This window comes from Amia ocellicauda, chromosome 23 (genome assembly GCF_036373705.1).
Source record: "Amia ocellicauda isolate fAmiCal2 chromosome 23, fAmiCal2.hap1, whole genome shotgun sequence".
Taxonomy (NCBI): Eukaryota; Metazoa; Chordata; class Actinopteri; order Amiiformes; family Amiidae; genus Amia; species Amia ocellicauda.
Genome location: NC_089872.1, coordinates 20,255,772 through 20,277,537, shown reverse-complemented (window position 1 = coordinate 20,277,537; position 21,766 = coordinate 20,255,772). Strand labels below are relative to the sequence as shown.

The 21,766-nt window shown below is 50.4% G+C and overlaps 1 protein-coding gene across 1 annotated transcript in view; it reads left to right on the top strand.

Annotated features, from left to right (window-relative positions):
• The window catches only part of lrpprc (leucine-rich pentatricopeptide repeat containing), a 45,728-nt gene that overhangs the window by 20,300 nt on the left and 3,662 nt on the right, over positions 1-21,766 (top strand). Inside the window, exons 23-35 of the mRNA XM_066696484.1 lie at positions 1,213-1,420; positions 5,519-5,643; positions 6,664-6,770; positions 12,913-12,981; positions 13,088-13,178; positions 13,432-13,574; positions 14,595-14,739; positions 15,584-15,710; positions 18,210-18,298; positions 19,137-19,341; positions 20,223-20,362; positions 20,494-20,609; positions 21,660-21,734. Coding sequence (XP_066552581.1) covers positions 1,213-1,420; positions 5,519-5,643; positions 6,664-6,770; positions 12,913-12,981; positions 13,088-13,178; positions 13,432-13,574; positions 14,595-14,739; positions 15,584-15,710; positions 18,210-18,298; positions 19,137-19,341; positions 20,223-20,362; positions 20,494-20,609; positions 21,660-21,734 — 1,640 coding nt within the window. The remainder of the gene's footprint in view (positions 1-1,212; positions 1,421-5,518; positions 5,644-6,663; positions 6,771-12,912; positions 12,982-13,087; positions 13,179-13,431; positions 13,575-14,594; positions 14,740-15,583; positions 15,711-18,209; positions 18,299-19,136; positions 19,342-20,222; positions 20,363-20,493; positions 20,610-21,659; positions 21,735-21,766) is intronic.

The following is a 21,766-nucleotide window of genomic DNA, read 5'->3' as shown; positions in this document are numbered from 1 at the left end:
AGGAGTGCGGTTTGTTGAGGGAGTTCAGCTGAAACGGAGGCCTTCAGAGGCTACTGAAATGGTCGTTCTTACTTTTTTTTAAGTAATATATACGTTAAAACAAGCATTGCGTTCCCTCACAGCTCCAGTCTGTCCCAGCCCCTGGGTGTCACTGAACATCTGGCTTTGCCTCTTTCCGCTGTTTCCCCAGGTTTTCGCCAACCCTCTTGCCAGCCTCCGTGCCCAGCGCCTCGCCCAGTAACGGGATGCCAGTTGGACCCTCCGGCGCTGGCGTGCGCTTGTTCGGGACGGGGTGCGCTGTGGCTGGCTTTGCTCTGATAATTAGTATCGGCGGTGCAAACAGACCCTATCGGTATCAGACCATTAGTGTGCCTCTAAATACAGTGTAAACACATCTTAATTATCTGGCCCCGTGACAAACCATCTGCCGGGGGAGACAATGGTGCTGTGTGGCAGATGTGAGCGCTGCGTGATAAAAGCCTCCATTTAGCGGGCGCCTGATCTGGTGGGCCGGCGCCCGGGGGCACGGCAGGGCACGGTGGGCACACTCTGCCTACCTATAATTTGTAGTCGCAGTTGCAAAGAAGTGATAAAACCGTGCTATTGTGGGGCCTGGTAATTGTAGTCTCGTTTAGAAATGCAAGTAGTAATTAACTTGAAATTGGCATTATACGGCAGAATTTGCATTCCTGCTGAGTGTAAAATGCTGTTTTAATAGCAGTTTGTTTTCACTACATGAAATTATCTAAGGGCCTTTTATGCATCTCAACCCTCCTCCCTCTCCATTGCCTCTCTTGTCACTTGCACGCTCTCTCTCTCTCTCTCTCTCTCTCTCTCTCTCTCTCTCTCTCTTTTCCACCTCTCTTTATTCCCCGGGGAGAGGGATTTCTGTTTTCCGTTCTGCTTACAGAGGGGGGAAAAAAAACGCAACACAAAAGTTTCTCAGAGCATTTGAATCGTTCAGGTGATTTTCCTGTGAGTTCTGCAGTCCCCTGTGGGCCTGAACTGTAGCAAACCGTGTTAAACACCAGCTCTTTCCCAGCGCCAGCACATGACCTCTGAACGGAGATGATGCTGGTGATCAGGAAAAGAAATTAAACTGATTCACAGATTGATCCCTCATCACATTTCATGGCCCAGATTCATCCCTGACCCGTCTCCAGGCCATGTGCTCAGGTTTTTGTCTCTCTCTGCCCGTCTCCCCGCTTGCAGAGGCCGTGGAAATCCTGCGGGAGGTGAAGGAGAAGAACGTGTCGATCCCGGACCAGGCGGGCACCGCCTTCTTCCACATCCTGAACGGGGCGGCCCTGCGCAAGGATGAGGTGGCCGTGTGCCGCCTGCAGGAGGCCATCTTCTCGCTGGGCCTGGCCAAGCCCACCGCCAACCTGTGCTCGCCCCTCATCACTGTGCACATGGAGAGGTGGGTGCCCCCTCGCTGTCATCTCTTTTTATTTATTTATGCATCTGTATTCATATTTTTGTTTATGTATGGATGGGTTTATAACTTGGTTTACAAGTTGGTTTTTTTACTTTTCATGTCAGTTAGTGCGTCTTTCATTTCTTCATTTATTAATTAATTGATCGGTTTACTTTTTGACCTCCTCAATGTGACAAAGTTCACATGCTGCCCCTCGAGGGATAGAAGGGGGTAAAAAGGGGTAAAAATCAACATGGTGGCTCCCCAGTCCCAGTCCACTTGGACCCATGCATGCTCCACATTTTTGGCAAATATTTCCTGACATTATGGGCACCAACCTTCGCTCGACACGAGACCAGCTCTCCCAGCGTGACATCACAGTGTACAGCTCTGCTTGATCAATAAATTAGTTCAGCTGGTTGGTGCCTTAGGAACTCAGACTTTCAAATATCCGTCTCCCAATCTATGGTGATTGGTGGTGTTGGCAAAGTAACCCCGGGTTCTTTGGAAAAGGTTTTGATCAGAAAGCCCATAGTTTCCCTCACTAGCCCTCAGAGTACACGACTACTGGCCGGACCCCCCCACCCCATTAATACCAGCCAGACCCCCGTCCTCTGCCCGCACTCTAACGATGGCTAACCGTCATTCATTGTTCCTGTAGCGGTGGGTATCACTGCTTGCGGAGCGGAAATATGCAAATATAACGGAAAATCCCGGCCTCTTCAGACTTCACCCCCCCCCGCTCGAGTCTCTTTCTTTGAGTAGGGCTTTTAAGTAGATCATCTCATTTGCATGTTAATTACGTACAGCGTGCTAATTGCTGGATGTGGAACAACATGCACGGAGTTATTAGGGAGAGGAGGATGACTCCTGCTCCCTGTCTGGTGCCCCCCCAGGATGCACTGCACCACAGAGGGGCCCCCATCAGCCCTGTCTGGTGGTGCGCTGCCCTCGCCCAGCCCTCGGGGGAGCTTCTGATGGTTCAATTAATTGTGTGTTGTTATATTTATGTATTTTATTGGCGATTAGTTTATTCTCCTGTATGCTGTGATCTCTCACACATTAGTTTAGTTATATATTTATTTAAAAAAGGATGTTTTTCTGTGACCACTCTGTTGGATAAGCAGAATAAGTGATTTTAGTTTATTTTCTTGAAGTTAATATGAACTAGTTGGTCTTTAAAGGTCAGCTGATCATTGTGTGACATCACTGTGTACAGCTCTGCAGGATCAATACATTGATTCAGCTGACTTCAGGGTATTAAAGGTAGCTGCCTGTTGACAGAAATGCTTACCTTTCTCATGACGAGATGCTCTCTCCTGCCGCCGACGCCGCACCCCCTCGATCTCCCTCCACAGTTTGGTGTGAGGCCCGGCGCGGCTTTCAGGCAACTTCCTTTCACTTCCCCTCGCTCGCTCGTCAAGCCCGGATCTTTCTTGGGGACAAAGGGAATGTCACTTTGTTGCTACCGTCTCATCAGCATGTCATGCATAATGACTTAATGAATACTGCTTATGAGGATTTACGGTGACATTGAATAAGCTGCAGTGTTTTGAAAGTAAGAAACAGATCAGCTTTGACTGAAACGGTATTGCCAATTACTCCCTTCACTCTTAACGAGGCAAACAAAGGAAGGAACTTTCCTCACGGGCGCCTTGTATCTGAGGAGGAAAAAACGAAATTTATAAAAATGTCAGCACTAGTTTTTTTGTTGTTTTTGCTGAAAACTTGCATCAGAATTTGCCATTAATAGGTTTGCTTCAGGGGGCACCTGATTACGGGGTCCCGAAAACCTGCTTTTATCGTTTTTACTCTTGCGTATCTCTCTGCTATATGTATACAAATGTCTGAACCTGATCATTTGAAACTGGCGATGAATCGCGAACGCCACTGAAGACGAGGTCTCGCAAAACTACGAGATTTTGTTCCACTCTAAAAACAAAAGACATTTCCAGGAGGTCGGCTTCTCCTCGGGTTGCTTTCCTGCGTGTGTTTGTGCGTTGCTGCGTTATTTCTACTCGACACTGTGTCTGGGGGGGGTGTACTGGCTCCGTCCCTTGCCGCTAGGAATTTAACATCTCCCCTGCCCAGCCGGGGTGGGGGTGGGGCATTTAATTTGCCTGGTGGCCGCGGGACAGTGATGTGATGTTTTTTTGTCAAGGATCTTTGGGTTGTAATTAAGTTGCTTTCACGGCTTTCTCATTCTAACGAGTGATTGTTAAATGACAGTCTTGAAGTGCCTGGGCCAGGCAGCCAACACACTCCCTTCTGGTCTGATGATGCCTCTTTATCCCCCTTGTCTACCCCCCCACTCCTCCCTCTCTCTCTCCGTCTCTCTCGCTGTCAGAGGATACAGTCGAGGCTGATAATGTAAATCTGGCATTTTTCTCCCGAACAAAAGGAAGTCTGGGAAATGAGCTATCTTGTCTAATCATTCAGTTTCTCGAACGCAGACACTTGCAGTTTTTCCACTTAATTGGCTGGAAAGTACTTGACATGCGAAGTTAGTGACGTTCGCAGAGCGTGTTTGAGTAAATGTTAACGCCGGTGACAGCTAAATTGTACCTAGGGAAATTATGAAGACTTCAACATGGTTAATTCTTTAGGGGGTGGATTAATCGTAATTGCGTCTCAGGCCTGCTTGTCTTTAACTTGTTAAAGCAGATGGAAATTTTGAGTGAGCTGTGGTTGGGGGGGTTAATCATTAGAGTAACTGAAGAGTCTCGCCCTCCGCCGGACCGAGCTCTCCCGTTTCGGTTTCTTTTCGATCTTTTGTTTTCACCACCAGCTGCAAACACCTGCATGGCATTTGCACAGGAAAGAAAGGAATGAAGAGGAATTAAAATTAAACGTATACGAGTTATTCCATTTCAGTATTTGACCCCCGCCCCCCGTGTCATTTGCTTGCTCGTGGCCATATTCCCCCTCCTCGACTCCCCAGATCTCACCACTGTGCCACCCACGCCTCCCTCCCTCCCTCCCTCTGTGTTCCCAGTCTTGAAAGAGCTTTTCAATCAGTTAGCCGTTAGGTGAACTGGCACTCGACTTCTGCTTGATACATAATGTTGGTGCACTTCATTTCAATTAAAACCAATCGCGGTGGAGCTGTGTTTATCTAGTAAACTCACTCACCCCCCCCATGTTTTAATGTGTTTTCCCCCTGTTGTTGTTGGGAACGGGGCCGCACAGGAGAGGTCAAGTCCACCGCGTTTCTCGCTCTCTTCCTATAATTTGCTGGTTTGATAATCGGCCCTGGGACTCCCCAGCCGGACTGGGCCACAGGGTTTCTGGGAGCCGCCGCCATCTTTCCCCCTGCAGGAGCGCTCCCCCGCGTGCATCATGGGAAAAGACCCGCCTGCTTTGTTTGACCCCCGTGTGATTGGCACTGTAATTACCCAGGCATGGGATTGACACTCCCTTTCAGCCTCTCCCTGCTACTCCAGTCACAATAGAGAGATAGGAGTAGTGTTTTTATTCCTGCGTTTTTTTTCCCCCTTTTCTCGCCGACACCTTGTCACCGTGTTATGAAAGCTGCACAGAGGGAAGCAGGCATTGAAGTTCCTAATTTTGTTGCCATATTCAGCCAAATTACACAGCTGGGGATCTGGCGTAAATGAGGGTTATCCGGGAGTCAACACAATGAGATTCAGGCAGCCTGGAGCCACGTTTAAACTTTGCGCATTATTCAGCTGCCTCAGGCGATGTGTATCCCGCCCGGTTTTATTTTGTAAAGCAAGCTTTTTTCACCACAACACGAAACTTCAGAAGACTATACATATTTCCTAGAGGCATAAACTATTGATAGTTGTTATTGAAGGTCCTGCCCAAAGCTAGTGCCACTTCCGCTCTAATATCTTTCTGGGCTTGTTAAATTTTTTATGCCTATAAAAGTTTAATTGAGATTCTGTAAAATCGGTAATTCTCCTCACTTGAGCGACGGCCGTGGGTACAGCGCTGGGAGGCATACATGAGCACACGCCTTCCCGTCACTCCTCATTTTCCCGTCCTGTCCGTCTCGGCCTGCCCTCTCTCTGTTAAGATGGAGGCCTCTGCCCAGTGAATGAGTAACCCCTGACCGCACTCTCCTCTCCTCTCCTCCAGGGACGACATGCCGGCCGCCCTCCAGGCCTGCATGGACTGTTACAAGCAGTACAACCAGCTGCCGCGCCTCCACGATGTGCTGTGCCGCCTGGTGGAGAACAGCGACACGGATCTGCTGCAGAAAGGTGCGTGGGGAGCGAGCGCCTAGCCCGGTGGATTGGGCCTGCGGGGTGGGGGAGGTGGTGGGGTCCTTGGGAAATGTGCTCAGCCTGCGCGCATTGAAGAGTAATAGGCACAAAAGCCTAGCGCCTACATCCTGACGTCGGATGTCCCAGGACAGCAGTCCGTTGTGGTGCTTTGTGGCATTGCTCAGATTGATGCTGAAATGGGAATTGAACAAGCAATGGCACACCCTTCTGATAGTTTACTGTAGTAAAACCACAGTAACGTGTAGGAAAGCAGAGCAAAATAATAAGGCATGCGTTCAAACCACCTAAAAACATTGCAACTGCCATCTGGGTTTAGATTGCACCGAGAGGCAGCGAGAACACCTTCAGAGACTCTCCTACACTCTCCGCTGTGTTATCGAGTGTGATTTATTTGGCCAAAGCCGCTGATGGGAAGTGCTTCCTGAGTGGTGGTGGTGTTGCAGAGGCAAGAGCAGGTCCCTGTGCTCGGGGTCCCGCCTGGCCGTGCGCCGCTGCCCTCCTCGCCCAGGGAGAGGTGCTGACATCGGCTGGGTCGAGCCCCCTCCTCTCTGAGTAAAGCCTAGGGCACGAACACTGCCTGCGCTTTCCTGCATAGGAGCCTGTCGCTCCAGACTTCAATGGATTTAAATAACAGACTGTAAAACAAGTAAGGGGTGGGTTTTTGGAAATTTGGCTCACCGTTCCACCCCTTGCAATGAGGTGTAAGTGTCCCCAGGACTGAGCAAAAGCAAACTTTTTTTTCGAAAGTCTGGGGAAATTGTCGTCGCCGCTCTCACCTCCAGCACAGAGACGGACGCCTGTCTGACGGGGGCTCGGCGAGACTCGCGGGGGTTCAATTTAAAAAGTTCCGAGCCGCTGAATGCTTGTCAGCTTAGCCATTCAAAATTAAAATTAAAATTAAAAATCCTTCAAAAAGAGTATTTGATCTGTTATTTTTCTTCCCTCCCTCCTTCTCTTTCTCTCTCTCTCTCTCTCTGTTTTCTCCCTCGTCTGCAGCGATGGATTTTGTGAGCCAGGAGCGGGGCGAGATGACAATGCTGTACGACCTCTTCTTCGCCTTCCTACAGACTGGAAAATACAAGGAGGCGCGCAAAATCATTGAGGTGGGATTTCTACCATTGTGCCCTATGCACACAGCTATTTAAATCCTTAATTAGATTGCTGTAATAATTTCGACTTTAAATTAGATTTAGGCTAAATCCCAACTAATGCAATTCACGCTGTACAATGGTCAGAGGGGGGGAGAGAACGGGAGGGGGAAGGAGAAATAGTCGGAGCGCTAATGCCCGGCCGCCAATTGTGAGAAGTGCGCTCTTTATTCCTCAGATATATAATTAATAGTTAGGGCCCAGTTTCTCTCCTTATTGAATTCCCATTCTTCGCCGTACTTCTGGGTTAAGCAGCTGTTACAGGACACAGTGTTTTATTTGCATATTAAATCTCCAGTGTGTGCGCTAGTGAGGGTAGGGCGTGTGGGGGGGGTGGAGAGGATTAAGCCAGCATTCCTGAGTGTGAAGTCGCTAATCCTCTTCCCGGGAATGCTTTGTTGCGGCCTCTTCAGAAACCAACAGAAGGATCGCGTTCAGTCACCGGTCGACGTGTAGGTTGTTTACGGGGGGCGTCTTGTCGGGCAAATCGGCTAAACCAGGGCGTTGGCGTGTTAAAACTGCACGACACTGCGCTGTTCCCGTCTTTGTTGTTCCAAAGCTGTTTACCCCGAGGACTTAAGGTGACAAAGTTAGTCTCTCGTGGATTAGTTTAGTTTATCTGGACCTGGTTGAGGTTTTTACTGGTTGAGTTTGACCAAAGTTGGCTCAAGCATCCCCAGCTTTAGCTGGAGGCTCTAGTTTATGTTAGGTCTTTGTTACAGGTGTTCCCTGGCCATTATGTGGGTGTCCCCGTCCTTCGAATGTGTGTTTGTGTGTAAGGTGTGGCACATCGGGGGGCGCTCTTTGTTTGCATGATTAGTGTTGGGAAGCAAAACCACAAAATGGCTCTCGGGTTTCTGCGTGGCTCAGAACATATGTTTACCTTTGAATGTTCACAGGACAGCGGTCTGTGTATCAGAGGACAATTGGAATCACCTTTGGTTCTCTCAAATAACTGTGTAGCATTATTTACATAGAAATAAATAAATAAAATCCCCTTTCCTGGAGCTCCCCCTTGTGTGTGCGCAGTGTCGCTGGATGGACAGCTGCTGTGTAGAGAGATTAAAAAAACAAAAGAGCAATATCCGTCCACGCTGTCCACACACACACATTCTCTTGAGTGTGTTTCACTGCACAAACAAGTCTCCGGCTGAGGAGTTAATTCACCGGCGATTTGAGGGAAGGGGGTTGGGGGTGAGGATGAGGGGCGATCAAGGAGAATTAGGTCAGAGCCCCCTACCCCTCCACGCCCCAGCTGCCTGTTTTCTTGCTTTTCCTGTGGGCTCGTTAATTTGGGAAGTTCTGCCCCTGGTTTCACTATAAGGCATCTGTCCTTCAGTTCTAGTTTTATGGAGGCTGATGCCCCCAATGAACGTTTTGAACAGACAAGCACATCCTGGATTCCTCGGCTCTCTCTTTCCCGGGATCTACTTTCTCCCGTCTGCTTTGGTTCAGTTCGGAGATCTAGTAGTGTCATCTAGTTTGAGAGATCTCTAACCCAAGGTGTAGCGGCACCATTGCGGAAATCTCTATGGACTCCTAAAGCTGACGATGCCCGACCCGCTTTGTCCTCAGACCCGAGATCGGGCCCTCTGCAGTACTGGACTCTCTGGGCTCGACTGTATTGAAGGTGGAAGGGTCCCTGGCTCTTGGACCTCGTTGGCACCACGCCTCCCCACATTATTCCGCAAGGAGGTCAAGACGCCAACAGCTGGCCGACTTAAACCCCGCGCTGTAGGGTGGCATTAGCAGCCGCTGCGGTAATGAAAACACGGGCTTAGACCCACTAAAGCGCCGGCCCGATCACACGGCGCCGAGGTGAGAGACAGATGGCCTCTCAATTTTACTTTCCAGTGGCTGTGTGTCTTTTCCTGCTGGCTGGATTAAAATATTCCAGTCTGTTTTATCCCCCCCAACATCAGCTCAGCCCCTGGCTTTATCTGCCGCGCTGTCTTTTCAGTGCTCAATTTTTTTTCCCCTCTCTCTGTTTTTCTTCACCCCCTGTCACCCTGTCAGTGATCTCTCTCTCTCTTTCTCTCTCTCTCTCTCTCACTCCCTCTTGATCTGTCCCTCCTCTCCAGCTCTCTGAGCAAAAGCGCTCTCTCCTCGTCTCCCCACCGATATTACAGGGCTTGTATTGAGCGTTAATGCAGAGGGGTTTTGAAAGGGCTTAGACACAGTCGCTGTATATGAAACCTCTCCAGAAGTGGCTGGTGGGCGGGGCTGTGTGTGGACACTGCTGAGGACGGGGGGGTGACTGTCCGAGCGCCAGCCACCCGCCGCTGTCAGCTTTCGTTGCCCTGCCATCCGTCCAACGACCCCCCGCTCCGATTTCTTATCCGCCACACTTGCCACGTGCGGTCTGAATTCCCCATCCAGAGAGGGACTTATCCCTGCCCGTCTTTATCTGTCCGTCAGTCGGCGCCGGCCCGGTTCACCACTCCCCCGCCTCAGAAAGCTATTTTCTGTCCCCGTTCCAATTAAATTAACATTCCTGCCACAATAACGTTCGGATGTTTAATTACTCTAAGACTGTACCTAATTGTTAATCTGAATTCCCTCGCCGCGCCCCCTTCTCTCCATTGTGCGGTTGTTGTAGCGCGCGCTCTCCTCCGTGTCCCTTGCCGAGCGCCGTCTTTGTTGCCTGTTAATTAGCTCTGTTTAACTGATTAACCTTTGAGTGGTACGGCCCCTTATCCACTCTGTGTTTTATTTATATTTCGGATGTAGGTTTTTGTAGCCGTTGGGGATTGCCTGCCGGTTTGCGCTGGCACCTGTGTCGGTGTGTGTTTGGTAATGTGTCGGTCTGCCTGTTGTGCTTCAGTGTAGTGGACACCGGAGAGGATATTCAGTGCTCTGAAATGCATTTGGGACCTTTTACTGAGCACTACTGAAATATCCATGATCTGTTCTCTCGTCCTCTTAGCCAGGACCGTTCGAGTCGCTTCTCCACACTCCATCCTTAAATGTATTTCTGCATTTAAAACTGTGTGAAACAATAACATCTCACTTTTTTTTTTAAATTCAGGGACGTGTACCTTTTGTATGAAATTATGTATGTCGATTTACAATTAAGTGTTGTGTTGGCGTTCAGAGAACCTCGTCTCTTCGGGGTCCCGGGAAACTGAGTCCCGCTCACAACAGGCCCCGCCCCTTCGGTAGATGGTTTTAATCTGCCCCTGGACGCAATTAAACTCCCAGGCCAGCCGGATTACAGATGTGCCGTCTCCAGATTGCGATGATGATGATGATGGTGGCGTTCATTAGGACGAGTTGTCCGTGCGCTGAGGGGGCGGTAGAGACGTGATGTCATCTGATATGTAACAGCGCGATTTACTCCTTTTAATATGCGCTGGACGAGAATAATTCTGTATATCTGGCTTAGTTTTTTTAGTTTACAAGATAAGCTATCATGGTCTCCTCAGAACAAATCTACACATTAGATTTTTTTGTATTTTCTCCCTCATATCTGGTGGATTTAGAGTCGTGTGCATTAACATGATCCAGTACTTTCATATACACGGTTGTGGTTGAAAATACTCGCACCGTTCATTTGGGACACTGTTAATTCGGTCCACATAAGCTATACCTCCTAACCAATGATGTCTCCTCAACCTTAGAGGGAAAACTGACGGTTCAAGCATCACGTCCACAGTTTCAATGGATGATATACTGCAGGTTTTTTTTAAGTGTCCTGCCTTTTGAGGACTTCGGCATCTTCAAAAACGCTGGTTGGCGATTATAAATGGTGCTGTATTGGTTTATAGCGTAGATAATTATTTTGATTGGGGGGAAAAAATAAGTGTTGGCTTAATTTATTTATTTAATCTATAATAGGGCACTCGTTCACTGAGAGCGCGGAGGGTTTTAAAAGCACGCATCATGTTTGACTCTCACAGGAGGTCAAAAGCTGTTCTTGTACAGCTGGGCTACATTTCACTCTGTATTGCGGCACTTCTGTGCACAAAATGGGACCAATTAAAACAATTGATATCTGTCAGGTCCGTTTAAAAAAATAAAGCTGTGGCAGGAAACTTTCTTTGCCGATGACATCACTCTTTCGGTGCCTGGCGGCCGAGTTCTCGTCCCAACCAGGCTTCGTTATAGATGTTTACAATTGTCCGTCTATGAGTCTAGAAATAACGAGTTCTACGAATAACCAGAGCCTGACTTGAAAGTGAGCAATATAATCCCTGTAGCGGATAACTTGGAAGGAAATAAATGCTAAAACTCGCAATCGCCACCGCAATTTAATTTACGGGTCACACGTATGTTTTAAAGATGTTAAATTGGGGGGCTCTGCCTGATTGGGGCCGTGCTAGGGGGTCCACGGGGCTGTTTGCCTCTTGGTGGAGGTGGGCGGGATGTTTAAGACCTGAATGTGCAGCCGCTGAGATTGTCTTAATCTGACCTAGATGTCCTTTTGAGAATTGGGAGCTGTCGTAAGTGAAAACAGATCTGGATTGGCAAATGAGTGTGTGGCCTATCGGCTTTGCGAGCCGTGATCCCCACTGCGACACGGCCATCGCCGCGGATTTGCAAGGTGAAGATTGTCTCTCCCCCCCCAACCGGCTTAGGGTCCGGGAGGAGATTTTGGAAGTTGTAAGCAAAATGTACCACTTGCGCTTTGTCTGGTTTCCAAGTAGATTAAATGCGATGGAGACCAGAACACATTTTAATTTGTCCGGGAGCTGCTTGTGTAAGGTTTTAATGCGCCGCGGCATCTTTTTTTTTATAGCATTACAGGCATCTGTGTGCTTTTCTTCCTGGAGTTGTGCATTAGGGATTCAATCAGAGGGATAGTTGCACATAAGGATCTCTCGCGGCCCACAGATTAGAGCGGTGAGAATTTAAGAAGCAGGGAGTTCTTACATTCCAGGGCCGAACGCACTGATTGACTGATGCCTGGATAACGAAGTCTTGAAACTGGTCGCTAATCACTTCATCCACCCCTTCCCCCCCATACTGTATCAGAGATTGGGCAGAGTTATCATCCTCGTTGCATTAAACACGTATGTGTCCACACAGACCGCACGCATGTCCGGTGTGTTGCAGGGTCCCCAGATACTGCTCTGGTTTATTCTTGGGGATCATAAACGTTGTGAATTTGAGCGAATTCGAAATGTTCTTCCTCTGAATGTGTGGGTTCGGGCTGGTGTGGATGAACGTCCCAGCACTCCTGTGTTTTTTCCTCGGTCGAGCCTCGTTTCCCTATCCGTCCCGTGATTCGGTCCCCACACACAGTGATGGAGAGAGGGACAGAGAGGCCTGCAACATGGAAAGTTACAAACAATAGCTGTGTTGAACAGCCCTTACTGCTTTCCAGGGGTGTAATTATTCCTTTCTGCTGAAGTGGCGCTACACAGAACCAAAATGTTGCCCAGCTAACCGGAGGAGAGCTTTTGACCCCCAGTTTGAGTCAAATATGATGCGTGGTTGAAGCGGCCGGGACGCAGCTGCCTAGCGGCTCTCCAGCGCACCAGAGAGCCTGCTTAATGTATTCGCTGCTCTCTGGCTCAGCCTTAAACAAGTCCTCGCAATGAGATGCTTCACAGGCAATAAATACTTTTAAAGGGCCTTCTCTCCCCATGCGAGCCACGGCGGGTATTTTTCTTTTGCCGACTCCCTGGCACACTTGAAGCTCCGACTTCCAGGGGGCTGAAGTAGCTCGTTAGTCGCCGGTGGTGTGGCTGGCTGTGTCGGGACTGAGAGGGTTTTTACACCATCGATATGTTAATATTCCTACTCTTTTCTTCTCCATAGACATTTCAATACAGGACAGGCTTTTTTTTTTTTTGCTAGACCTGTAGAGTAAGTGCTTTCAAAGGACGGCTCAAGTTATCAATGTATTGTACTCATAGTCGTTTAATATACAGTACAAATCTTCCAGAAACAGTGTGGTGTGCATAATAAGTTGACTTTACTTGTTTCCTAATATTTTAATATAACACAATCTGTTTACAATCTGCAGGAGCAAGAAAAACAACAACAACAGGACATTAGACACTGAGATTTTGTTCTGGAATAACTACATGGGGGGGGGGAAATATATGAAAGGAAATTCGAGACCAGCTAATTGTGGCGTCTCTCTCTGCAGACCCCGGGCCTGAGGTCGCGACCTGGCAGACTGCAGTGGTTCGCCGAGAAGTGCATCGCCACCAGCCAGGTGAGGTCCGGCTCCCGCCCCGGAGTTCATGCGGGTGCCGTGTGGGTCCTGGCCCGGCTCGGTTAGCCCGTTGCGGAGCTCTGAACACCGTCTGGTTTCCCTGCAGGTCGAGGTGCTGGAAAACATGGTGGAGTTGACCCAGAAGCTGTTCGAGTGCGACCGCGATGAGATGTACCACTACATGCTGCGGGTGTGCAGTAAGTCGGCCCCAGCAGGCAGCCTTACTTTGTGACCAGTCCCTACTCTCTTCTTTTAACTAGGTTTATATACATGTGCTGACGATTATTGTCCAGTTCTGTAAATGTTTGGTGTCTTGATTGTTGGGCAAGCTGAGCCCCACTCGGCCGCTGGAGACCCGTCCCCGCTGTGGAGGTGTTGGGGGCGTCTGTGTGTGGGAGCCTCTTGCCCAGGTGTGCGCCCTGGTCACGCCCGTGTGTCTGTCGTCCTCAGAGGACACCGGGGACTGGCGCAAGGCGGACACAGTGTGGACCCGCATGCAGGAGGAGAACGTGATCCCCCGCGAGAGGACCCTGCGTCTGCTCGCCGGCATCCTGAAGAGCAACGGGCAGGAGGTGCCCTTCGAGCTGCCCGAGGTAAACCTCACTCTGATGCCCACCCAGACAAATTGCCGCCTTTTGAAGGGTGTCTGTGCCAATACTGTACCGGGGAAATGACACCTCCAAACTGGGATGGGTTCTTGTCACTTTGGGCCGTGCTCACAGTTATGTTTCCTCAGCACAGGGCAAAACCAGCTCCAGTTGTCAGGATACCGTTTTTTTTTGTGACACAGTTTTCAGCTGCCCCTAGATTTCCTCTAAAAATCCTCCCGTTTTTATTTAGGGTCCAAGATTGGATTTTCGAGATGATCGGGGGAGATCCAAACATTTAGTAGGAATAAGCGGGTCTTAGGGCCTCACTAATTCAAAACGGCTAAATGCCACCATATGTTTACCATCCTTCTAACGTCAGCCGTACAAACGGATCATGAGCCTGAGCTCAGAGTAAGATGCGAACAACTGTGTGTGCCTGCCTTATGTCCGGTTGGTGCTCGTGAAATGTGAATGAATGCAGTGTCACCGAAGCGTCAGGTGTCGGGGTCTTGCTGTGATCTGTGTATGTAGGGGGTCAGTGGGTGTAACAGGAGACCATGAGATCTGTGTCTGCGATGAACCGCAACCCAAACCATCCTCCGTGCTTCAGACTAGGTCCTGTTTTTCATTCTTGATTCTGTTAGACATGTTTAGTTCCTCCTCCAAGAAAAGGTTGAGGCCGTTTGGCTCTTTTCTGTCCTCTGTAAATCCATGTAAACAGTCAGATCGCCCCGGGGTGTGCAGGCTCTCCGCGGAGGGGATGCCCGTTGGCTCCCGCGCCAGTCGCATCCGAGCCCCACCATGGCGCTGAGTGCCGCCACACTTTGACCTTTCGGACAAGGCAGTGCGTTTGCACCAGTCAACACAACTTAACCCTTGCTGCATTGCCCAGCGCGGGTGAGCGAGCGATTTGTCCGCGCCTGGCCGCCCGCTCGTGTGCCGCTGCGGCCGGGAGAGAGTGGCTAGGGCAGCTGAAAGGGACGGCGTGGTGACCCCTGTGGCTCTTGTCGTGTGCTCTCTTAGGTGTGGCACGAGGAGGACACGGCGCAGGGACGGGCGGACCCCGAGCCAGCGGCGATGGACAGACGCCACAGCGCCCTCCCCGTGGATTCCCCGATGGAGTGCCAGCAGCGCCTGCTTGCCCTCTGCAAGAGAGGCAAAACTAAAGGTACGCTGTCCTGCTGTGAGCCCGGTTTCCACTGCTGCCCCTCAGCTTGTCCTTTAGTGGACACAATCCCGTCCCCCTAAAGATGGACTAGTCGGTGTCCTATGTGTAATCATACCCAGTGAAATGAGCTGTTTTACCTGAGTTTTATTGCACCGACTGTGAAGGAGGAGGTTGGGTTGTTTGTGTTGAAATTAGATGAATATACAAACACACACACAGATACACACACAAATTCTTAGGAACACGTCAGTTCAGTACAATCTGAAATAGTCCCTACGCTCTGTGTTGCTGGTTCCCGCGCAGTGTGTATTTGGGCTGTGATTGCGGTGTATTTATCTCCGGGTCGTGTCCACTAAAGGGGTACTCTTCCATATTTATATGCCTGTTGTCAGACTCATCTCTGCCTCGTTTTGTTATCCTGGGTTACACGGGGGTTGTGAATAGAATTAAGGAAACACAGACATAACTTAATTACAGTCATTAGCTAATGCGAGCGGCGAACCGTTAGCTTTAAACAGACACCGTGCTCTGGCGAGCCAGAACAATTAATTTCTATGCGGGTGTGTCGGGCTTGATGAGGAAACGGCGTCTCCGAGGAGGGAGTAATTAAAACGTCTCGATTGCTTCTGCGCCGGCGGGGGACAACTGTCTGCCGGTAGGGTTTGACGTCTGACCATCCCCAGTGGACAGCATCGTGCAGAGTGTGGACAAGAATAAAAGCTCAACGTGATGGAGAGACGGAACGGGGGGGTGTTAGAAATCGCAACCTATCTCTCCGACGCCGTGAACCTGCCCTCCCCGGTGCCGCTCTCTCATGGTCTTCCTCTTTCCCCCCTCCCTCCAGAGGCCTACAAGCTCCTGCAAGATGCGGAGAAGAAAGGCCTGGTCTTGAGCTCCTCAGCCTACAACAGCCTCCTCAAGAGCCTGCTGGCGGACGGGAACCTGGAGGATGCCATGACCGTCATAGACATGTGAGTTCCTCCTCGCCCATTCCCCATCTCTTTCCTCCCTTTTACTCTCCATCCCTCCTTCCCTCGCTTGTCCCTTGCTTTTCTGTGGTTTTGTGGGGACGCCATCAACGCCCCGTTCAAGAACATCTAAATAAGCAGCAGCCGTCCGTCAAAGTCATGTAAAGACGTGCATTTGAGGCCAACAATCGGGCGAAAGACCTTTTCCGGGTTTCTGTAGGAAAGGCATCTTGTCCACTTTCTTCGCCTCTTCGCAACCCCCCTCTTATCTTTCCAAAAATCACGTTGTGCGAGAGAATCGGCTTTGAATCTGCAAGCCTCCCTACCAAACGCCCCTACCACCGAGATGGGGGCACCTGAGGACTTTCTCGGTGTTCCCGTTGGGGGTTTTCATGATCCCTCACGCTAGGGAACAGTATGAAAGCACATCGCGTGTCCTGGATTGCCTTCAGAGCCGCTGTGCGTTCAGGGCCGGCCGCACAGAAAGCCCCAACATCTGGACGGTCGACCACAATCCCCAACGCTGGTTTTTAAACCCCGTCGGCTCTAAACAGATAACAGATGAAGAGTCATTTCTAGGAAGAGCCACGTGGGGAACCAAATAACACCGTCTTTCAATTGGTCACGTTATCTCCTGTGTCACGTAGCGCTAAGTCCCGAAACAAAGGCCGCTCCTCGGATCCATAAACCCCTAAATGCAACTGTGGTTTTAAGCTTCACTATATTATAATACAAACATGCTTATCTCCTCTTGTGGAGTAACTCTTCTCCTTAATCCCGGCTGTAAGGGAAAGTGTTCGCCTTGGTCTTCAGCCGTCCGGTTGCCGAGATCGTGCGTCTCCACTCCGAGGCGAGGCCTTTGTTTTTATTTATTTATTGACGTATTATTTGGTCTTATTACTTTAATTTGGAGAGATGGAGATTAGACTTGGGGTGCGGGGGGGGCCCTTGGTTTTAATCACAGCGAAGACGGAGCGGCCAGCAAGTAATTCCCATGTGTGTGTAATACACGGTCTCGTATCCGAACTGGCGACTTAAAGAGCTTGGGCCAGATGGGTGCAGGAGGCGAGCAAACTGAGCAATGGGGCGCTTATGTGTGGATTAAAGGGATTGCGGGACGAGGACATGGCCCAACGGGCGGCTCGGAGAAGGAGAGTAAGCCTGCGGAGTCGAGAGGAGACCCTCACCGTGGACGAGGGGCAGGATTTTCTTGGGATTGTTAAGAATAATGCAACGCTGACCCCGTTTTGCACCGCAATCTGCTCGGCCGCCTCCGGGCTGCACCCCCCCGATAAGGAGAGGGATGCTGCTGCTCAATTGAACGCCGAGACTTAATCTGCAAAGAGATATTAAAGAGGAGGGGAACAAAAAAACAGAGAGAAGAATTGTGATTGAGGTTTTACTGGCGTGCTGAAATTCCATTCCCTCAAGTGTCCCCGGGGCCTCAGAGACCGACTGAGTTTCACCCTCAGCCTCTGACCTGCGTGTGGAGTCACAGATTTGTCTCGTAGCGCCGTTTGTTGTCACTGCACACTCCTGCAGTGCTTCATGGGGGAGAACCGGCAGCTCAGGTGTTTACTGCAGGGTGTTCTCGGCCTTTGTCTCCCTCTCTCCCTGTGTCTCTCCTCCTTGCCCTCCTCTGGTCAAGCTGCTCTTCCACTCCACTTCCTTGGTCAGAGGTCTGTGGCTTAAGGGCCTGCAGGTCACCTTGGTTTTATTCCACCTGTGCTCTCAACCACTGGACCAATTTTTGTCCTAATTGTTGCAGGTTCCTGCCTCGTCCTGCTCCATTCTCATTGGTCAGAAACCTGCAGGATTGAGTCTTTCCCAGCGCAGGGCCGCAGACGCCTCGAGACGTGCGTTTCTCTCTCTCCATCTCTGTCCACCCTGACCCCTCTCCCCGTCCTCCAGTTATCTGTTACAGAGAGTTTCAAGAGACGCACTCCCAGGCAGAGAGTTTAGTTGTTTTTCAGTTTATTTTTTTAACACCCCCGGTCTTATTTTATATATTATACCCCCCCCCCGATCTCCGTTGCTAGATTACGGACCTGTCGTGAAGCCTGTGTCTTTGTTTTTTTGAGTCGTTTGCCTGTTTTTTTGCATGTACACGAACAATTGCAGAGAGAGAAGAGGAAGAGAAAACAAAATAAACCCTTCGAGATGACAATGAGGTGGCACTTCTCCTCTCACCCCAACCCCCTTCTTCAATTCACTCTTTGTTCTGCAGACAGAGAGCCCGATCTCCGCACAAAACCATGGCGAGAGACGCGCTCAAAAAAAGAAAAGGACGGGAAGAAAGGAGCGCAGAAAAAGAAAGTGTAACAGTTTGACAGGGAACACAAAGGCCGTCTCCGTCTCCCCCATTCTCCCGGCGCTTGATATTTTTTAACGTGCTATTTGCTCTTCTGTTTTTTCTTGTCTAATTTCACGCTGCCTCTCAACCGTTTATTATCTTATCAGATGGATGTCAGTAATTCCTTTGGAAACGTCTGTTTCTTCCAGAGCCGGGACCCGAATCGGAGGCTTCAGTCTGAGTGACACCGCCAGCAGCCTCCTCGTCATCACACAAGCGAAGCGGGATCGAGTGAGAGGTAGGTCGCGCCGGCTGACCCCCGCGTCACATTAACTCCTCTCCAAGATGCCGCCCCGCGCATCTTCCTATAAAAGGAGTCCATTTAGCAAATTACCTGCTTATCAAGAGTCTTTTGTGCAGCTGAGAGACATAAATTACTGTACACGCATTTATAACACCAGCCTGAATATGAATGCGCTTGTCATTCGGCCACTTAGTCCGGTTTCCATCCCATTTAACATAAGTTGCTGCCTTTTTCTGTTGTTATTATTATTATTATTATTATTATTGTTATTGTTATTTTAAGGAGGAAAGAGTGAAATTGCCGTTCTCCTCGGGCAGAAAACACTTCTCTCTCTCTCCCCCCCGGCCGCTTTAAAATGGCTCACACCGCAGTCCTGCTCGTGTGCACAGCCTACGGGTTACCGTGCGAAGGAGCCGCTCTCACGTGGAGTCGAGTGGCGGCTCCGAAACCGGTTCAGCCGCGCGGCTGAGGGGATTGCGGCGAGCCGGACTCGATTGCGCTGTCGCTCCCCCGCCGCTCGACGTTCCACTGGCTTCGTTGACAGGCCGAGGTCTCTGTCAGTCGGATTCGTTTTCACTGACCAGATTCGATGATTTGATGATTGTTCAATTCCAGCTTGCTTCTTTTTTTATATATTTTACATTCTGCACCATTTCTATAGGTAGAACTTGGTAATAAACTAATAAATGAGCAGTTTTGTGAACGCTGAGCTTCTCTGAACCCAGACTGAGACGCACGGACTGGTAGCCGCTAGGGCGGAGACTCCTGGACTCCAGGGCGTGGTGTCAGGTGCGAGTAGGGTTGGTGTTGCTGACGGTTTTCCCCTCCACAGATGCCCTGGCCTCTCTGCGGACCATGCTGCAGAACGACCAGGTGCCCTCCCAGCTGGCCATCACCCGGGTGGTCCAGGCCTTCGGGGCCCAGGGCGACCTGGAGGGCATCCAGGCAGTGGAGGATATGGTGATGTCTCTGGGCTCGTCCATCAACCTGTCGCGCATGCTCTTCATCAACAACAGGGCCCTGGCCCACATCAGGAAGTACGTACGGGTTCATCTACCTCTAGTAGCGCCTGGTTCCCATTGTGATGTTTTTAAGGTTTGTTTTCGGGGGCTGGAGCACATGTTGAGGCCGTCACTGAACCCTCTCGTCCAGAGCAGAGGGGTTATCGGTCCCCGTGTCTCATGAACGGCCGGCGATCAGGTCTCCGAACCCAAAGGGACACCAGAGCGGCTATGAGAGCCCGTCTCACTGCGCTGGCCGGCCGGGAGGGACCGGGTGTCCCTGAGAGAGCGGGGGAGGGGGGTTAATAATGTAGAAAGGTAATCTGACATCGATGTCGCCAACCACAACGACTGAATCTCTGTGCCGTGTTTAGGTTTTCTCTCTCCCCCCCCCCCCCCCAACCCGCATAAATATTGGATGGAATAACCTGAAATATTGCTGTGACTTGGCCGTCTGAATTATTTACTCGGCATTACTTTAATGTGCCGTTTCCACGCCGCGGTCCACCGGCCTGCCTCTTAACCACGGCGCCGCCAGTCAGCTTTGTTCAGCGGCAGAATAACATCTGTGTCAGAGCTACTTAGGCACGGCTCGGGTCAGAGTTCACGCCGACAAGACATCCGATTACCCCTGAGTCCTGCCCGCTCAGCCGTGAAGTCTTTTCAGTTTGATTTCCTGCAGTGCCGGCACAAATGTGGTGCCGGCGACTTTTTACACTAATACTTTCTGTAATATTTATGTTCAAAATAAAACTTTTATGCACTTATTTTATGCACCCATCGCTCCAATCCGTTAGGTCAGCGTACAGAGGACCGAGTCGGTGTCTGTTAGTGATTTATTTATCTTGCCGAGGTTTTAATTTTTGCTCTCTCACTCTGTCTCTGTGTGTGTGTGTGTTTGTGTGTGTGTGTCTCAGTGGCAATCTCGAGGCCGCAGTGGAGGGTCTGGAGTCTTTCCTGACCCCTGGTGGTGAGGGGTCAGCGGAGCGGGTGTCCAGTGTGTCCTTCGTCTTCCGCAAGGTCCTCGAGGACAACCAGGAGTTGGCGCTGGACAAGTGTAAGTGTCTACACTATGTGTCCGTCGCAGTCGAGTCACTGTAAACCGGCGTCTGTTCAGGCCTGACCCGCTGCGAGGTTCTGCAGCGTGTCCCTCGCGTGTAATCCCCTGTGTGCCGGTGTGTGTTGCAGTGAGCGCCATGGTCGAGAGGCTGGCGCACCACTTCTCCTCCTACCGGCCGGCCACCGACCTCTTCCTGCAGTTCCTGGACTGCGGCCGGACAGACGACGCCAAGCATCTGCTGCAGGTGAGCGCCGGGGAGGGCGGTCAACCTGACACGCGTGCTGTAGGTCCCGTCTCCCCATGGTATCGGCACCACCGCGAGACGAGGCGTACAGCCGGCTCCCCCGCTGTCATAAAAGACAGTCTTTGAATCGCGAGTATACAGTTTCGGGTTTGAATGAGACCTTTCAATCGAGCGCTCCCGTCCGCGGCGGTTTGTTTGCATTGTTGCGCGTCTCCCCCGCGGGGCTGTAAATATGACATGTGTGCCTCCAGCAGACATCATCTGAGCTCCCCGGCGCTCCACCCCAAGAGGATTTCTAAAGAGAGGGGGATTTGGGGTTTCTCTTAGCTGTCACATCAACTTCCCTGTCTTAACTTTGTCGGTGATATTTAACTAAAAGAAGAAGGAGGGAAAAAAAGCTGGCTGTCTCTCACTGAAAGAGCTCTTAGAAAGAGCTGAGAGATTGAAATCGGTCCTTTTGTATGCATAAGTGTAGATAATTATACTTTAAAAAGAACTCGCTCTGTACATTTTAATTTTTATAAAGAAATGAGTAGTTATCTGCCTGACACCTTATTAAATGTATAATTAACCTTCTGGTCTTGAGCTCACTTGTGAGTGCTTTGGCAATATAATTGAAGAAGCCGGCAGCTTTCTGACACACACACACACACACACACACACACACACACACACACACACAGACACACAGACACGCACACACACACACACACACACACACACACACACAGACTCACACACACTCTGTAGAACACACTTACACAATGCGCAGTGTAATATCCCTCCACACGGCCACACACTGGAATGTGTTCATCGAATGTATAAAAGAAAATACCAAATCTATCCCTTTAACGGCTCGTTCTGTATTTTTAGGAATATGATCACGGTGTCTGTGTGTATAGAGGGACTTGGTGAGGGGACAGTGTGGGAAGTCCCAGTTGTGTTTATTTTCCGTCGCTCTTCTGTCTGCGTGTCTTGAAAGCCTTGCATGCCGCCCGCCTCGGGGTCTCTGCCTGTCCTGCTGACCTTTGACCCTCCTCTCCCCTGCAGAGGTGCCCAGGAGTCGGCGAGCAGAAGGAGATCTTGGTGTCGTACATGAGCCGGGTGGCGCGAAGCCCGGGACAGGTACTGCCCGCCGACCCACCGAGCCCTGCTCT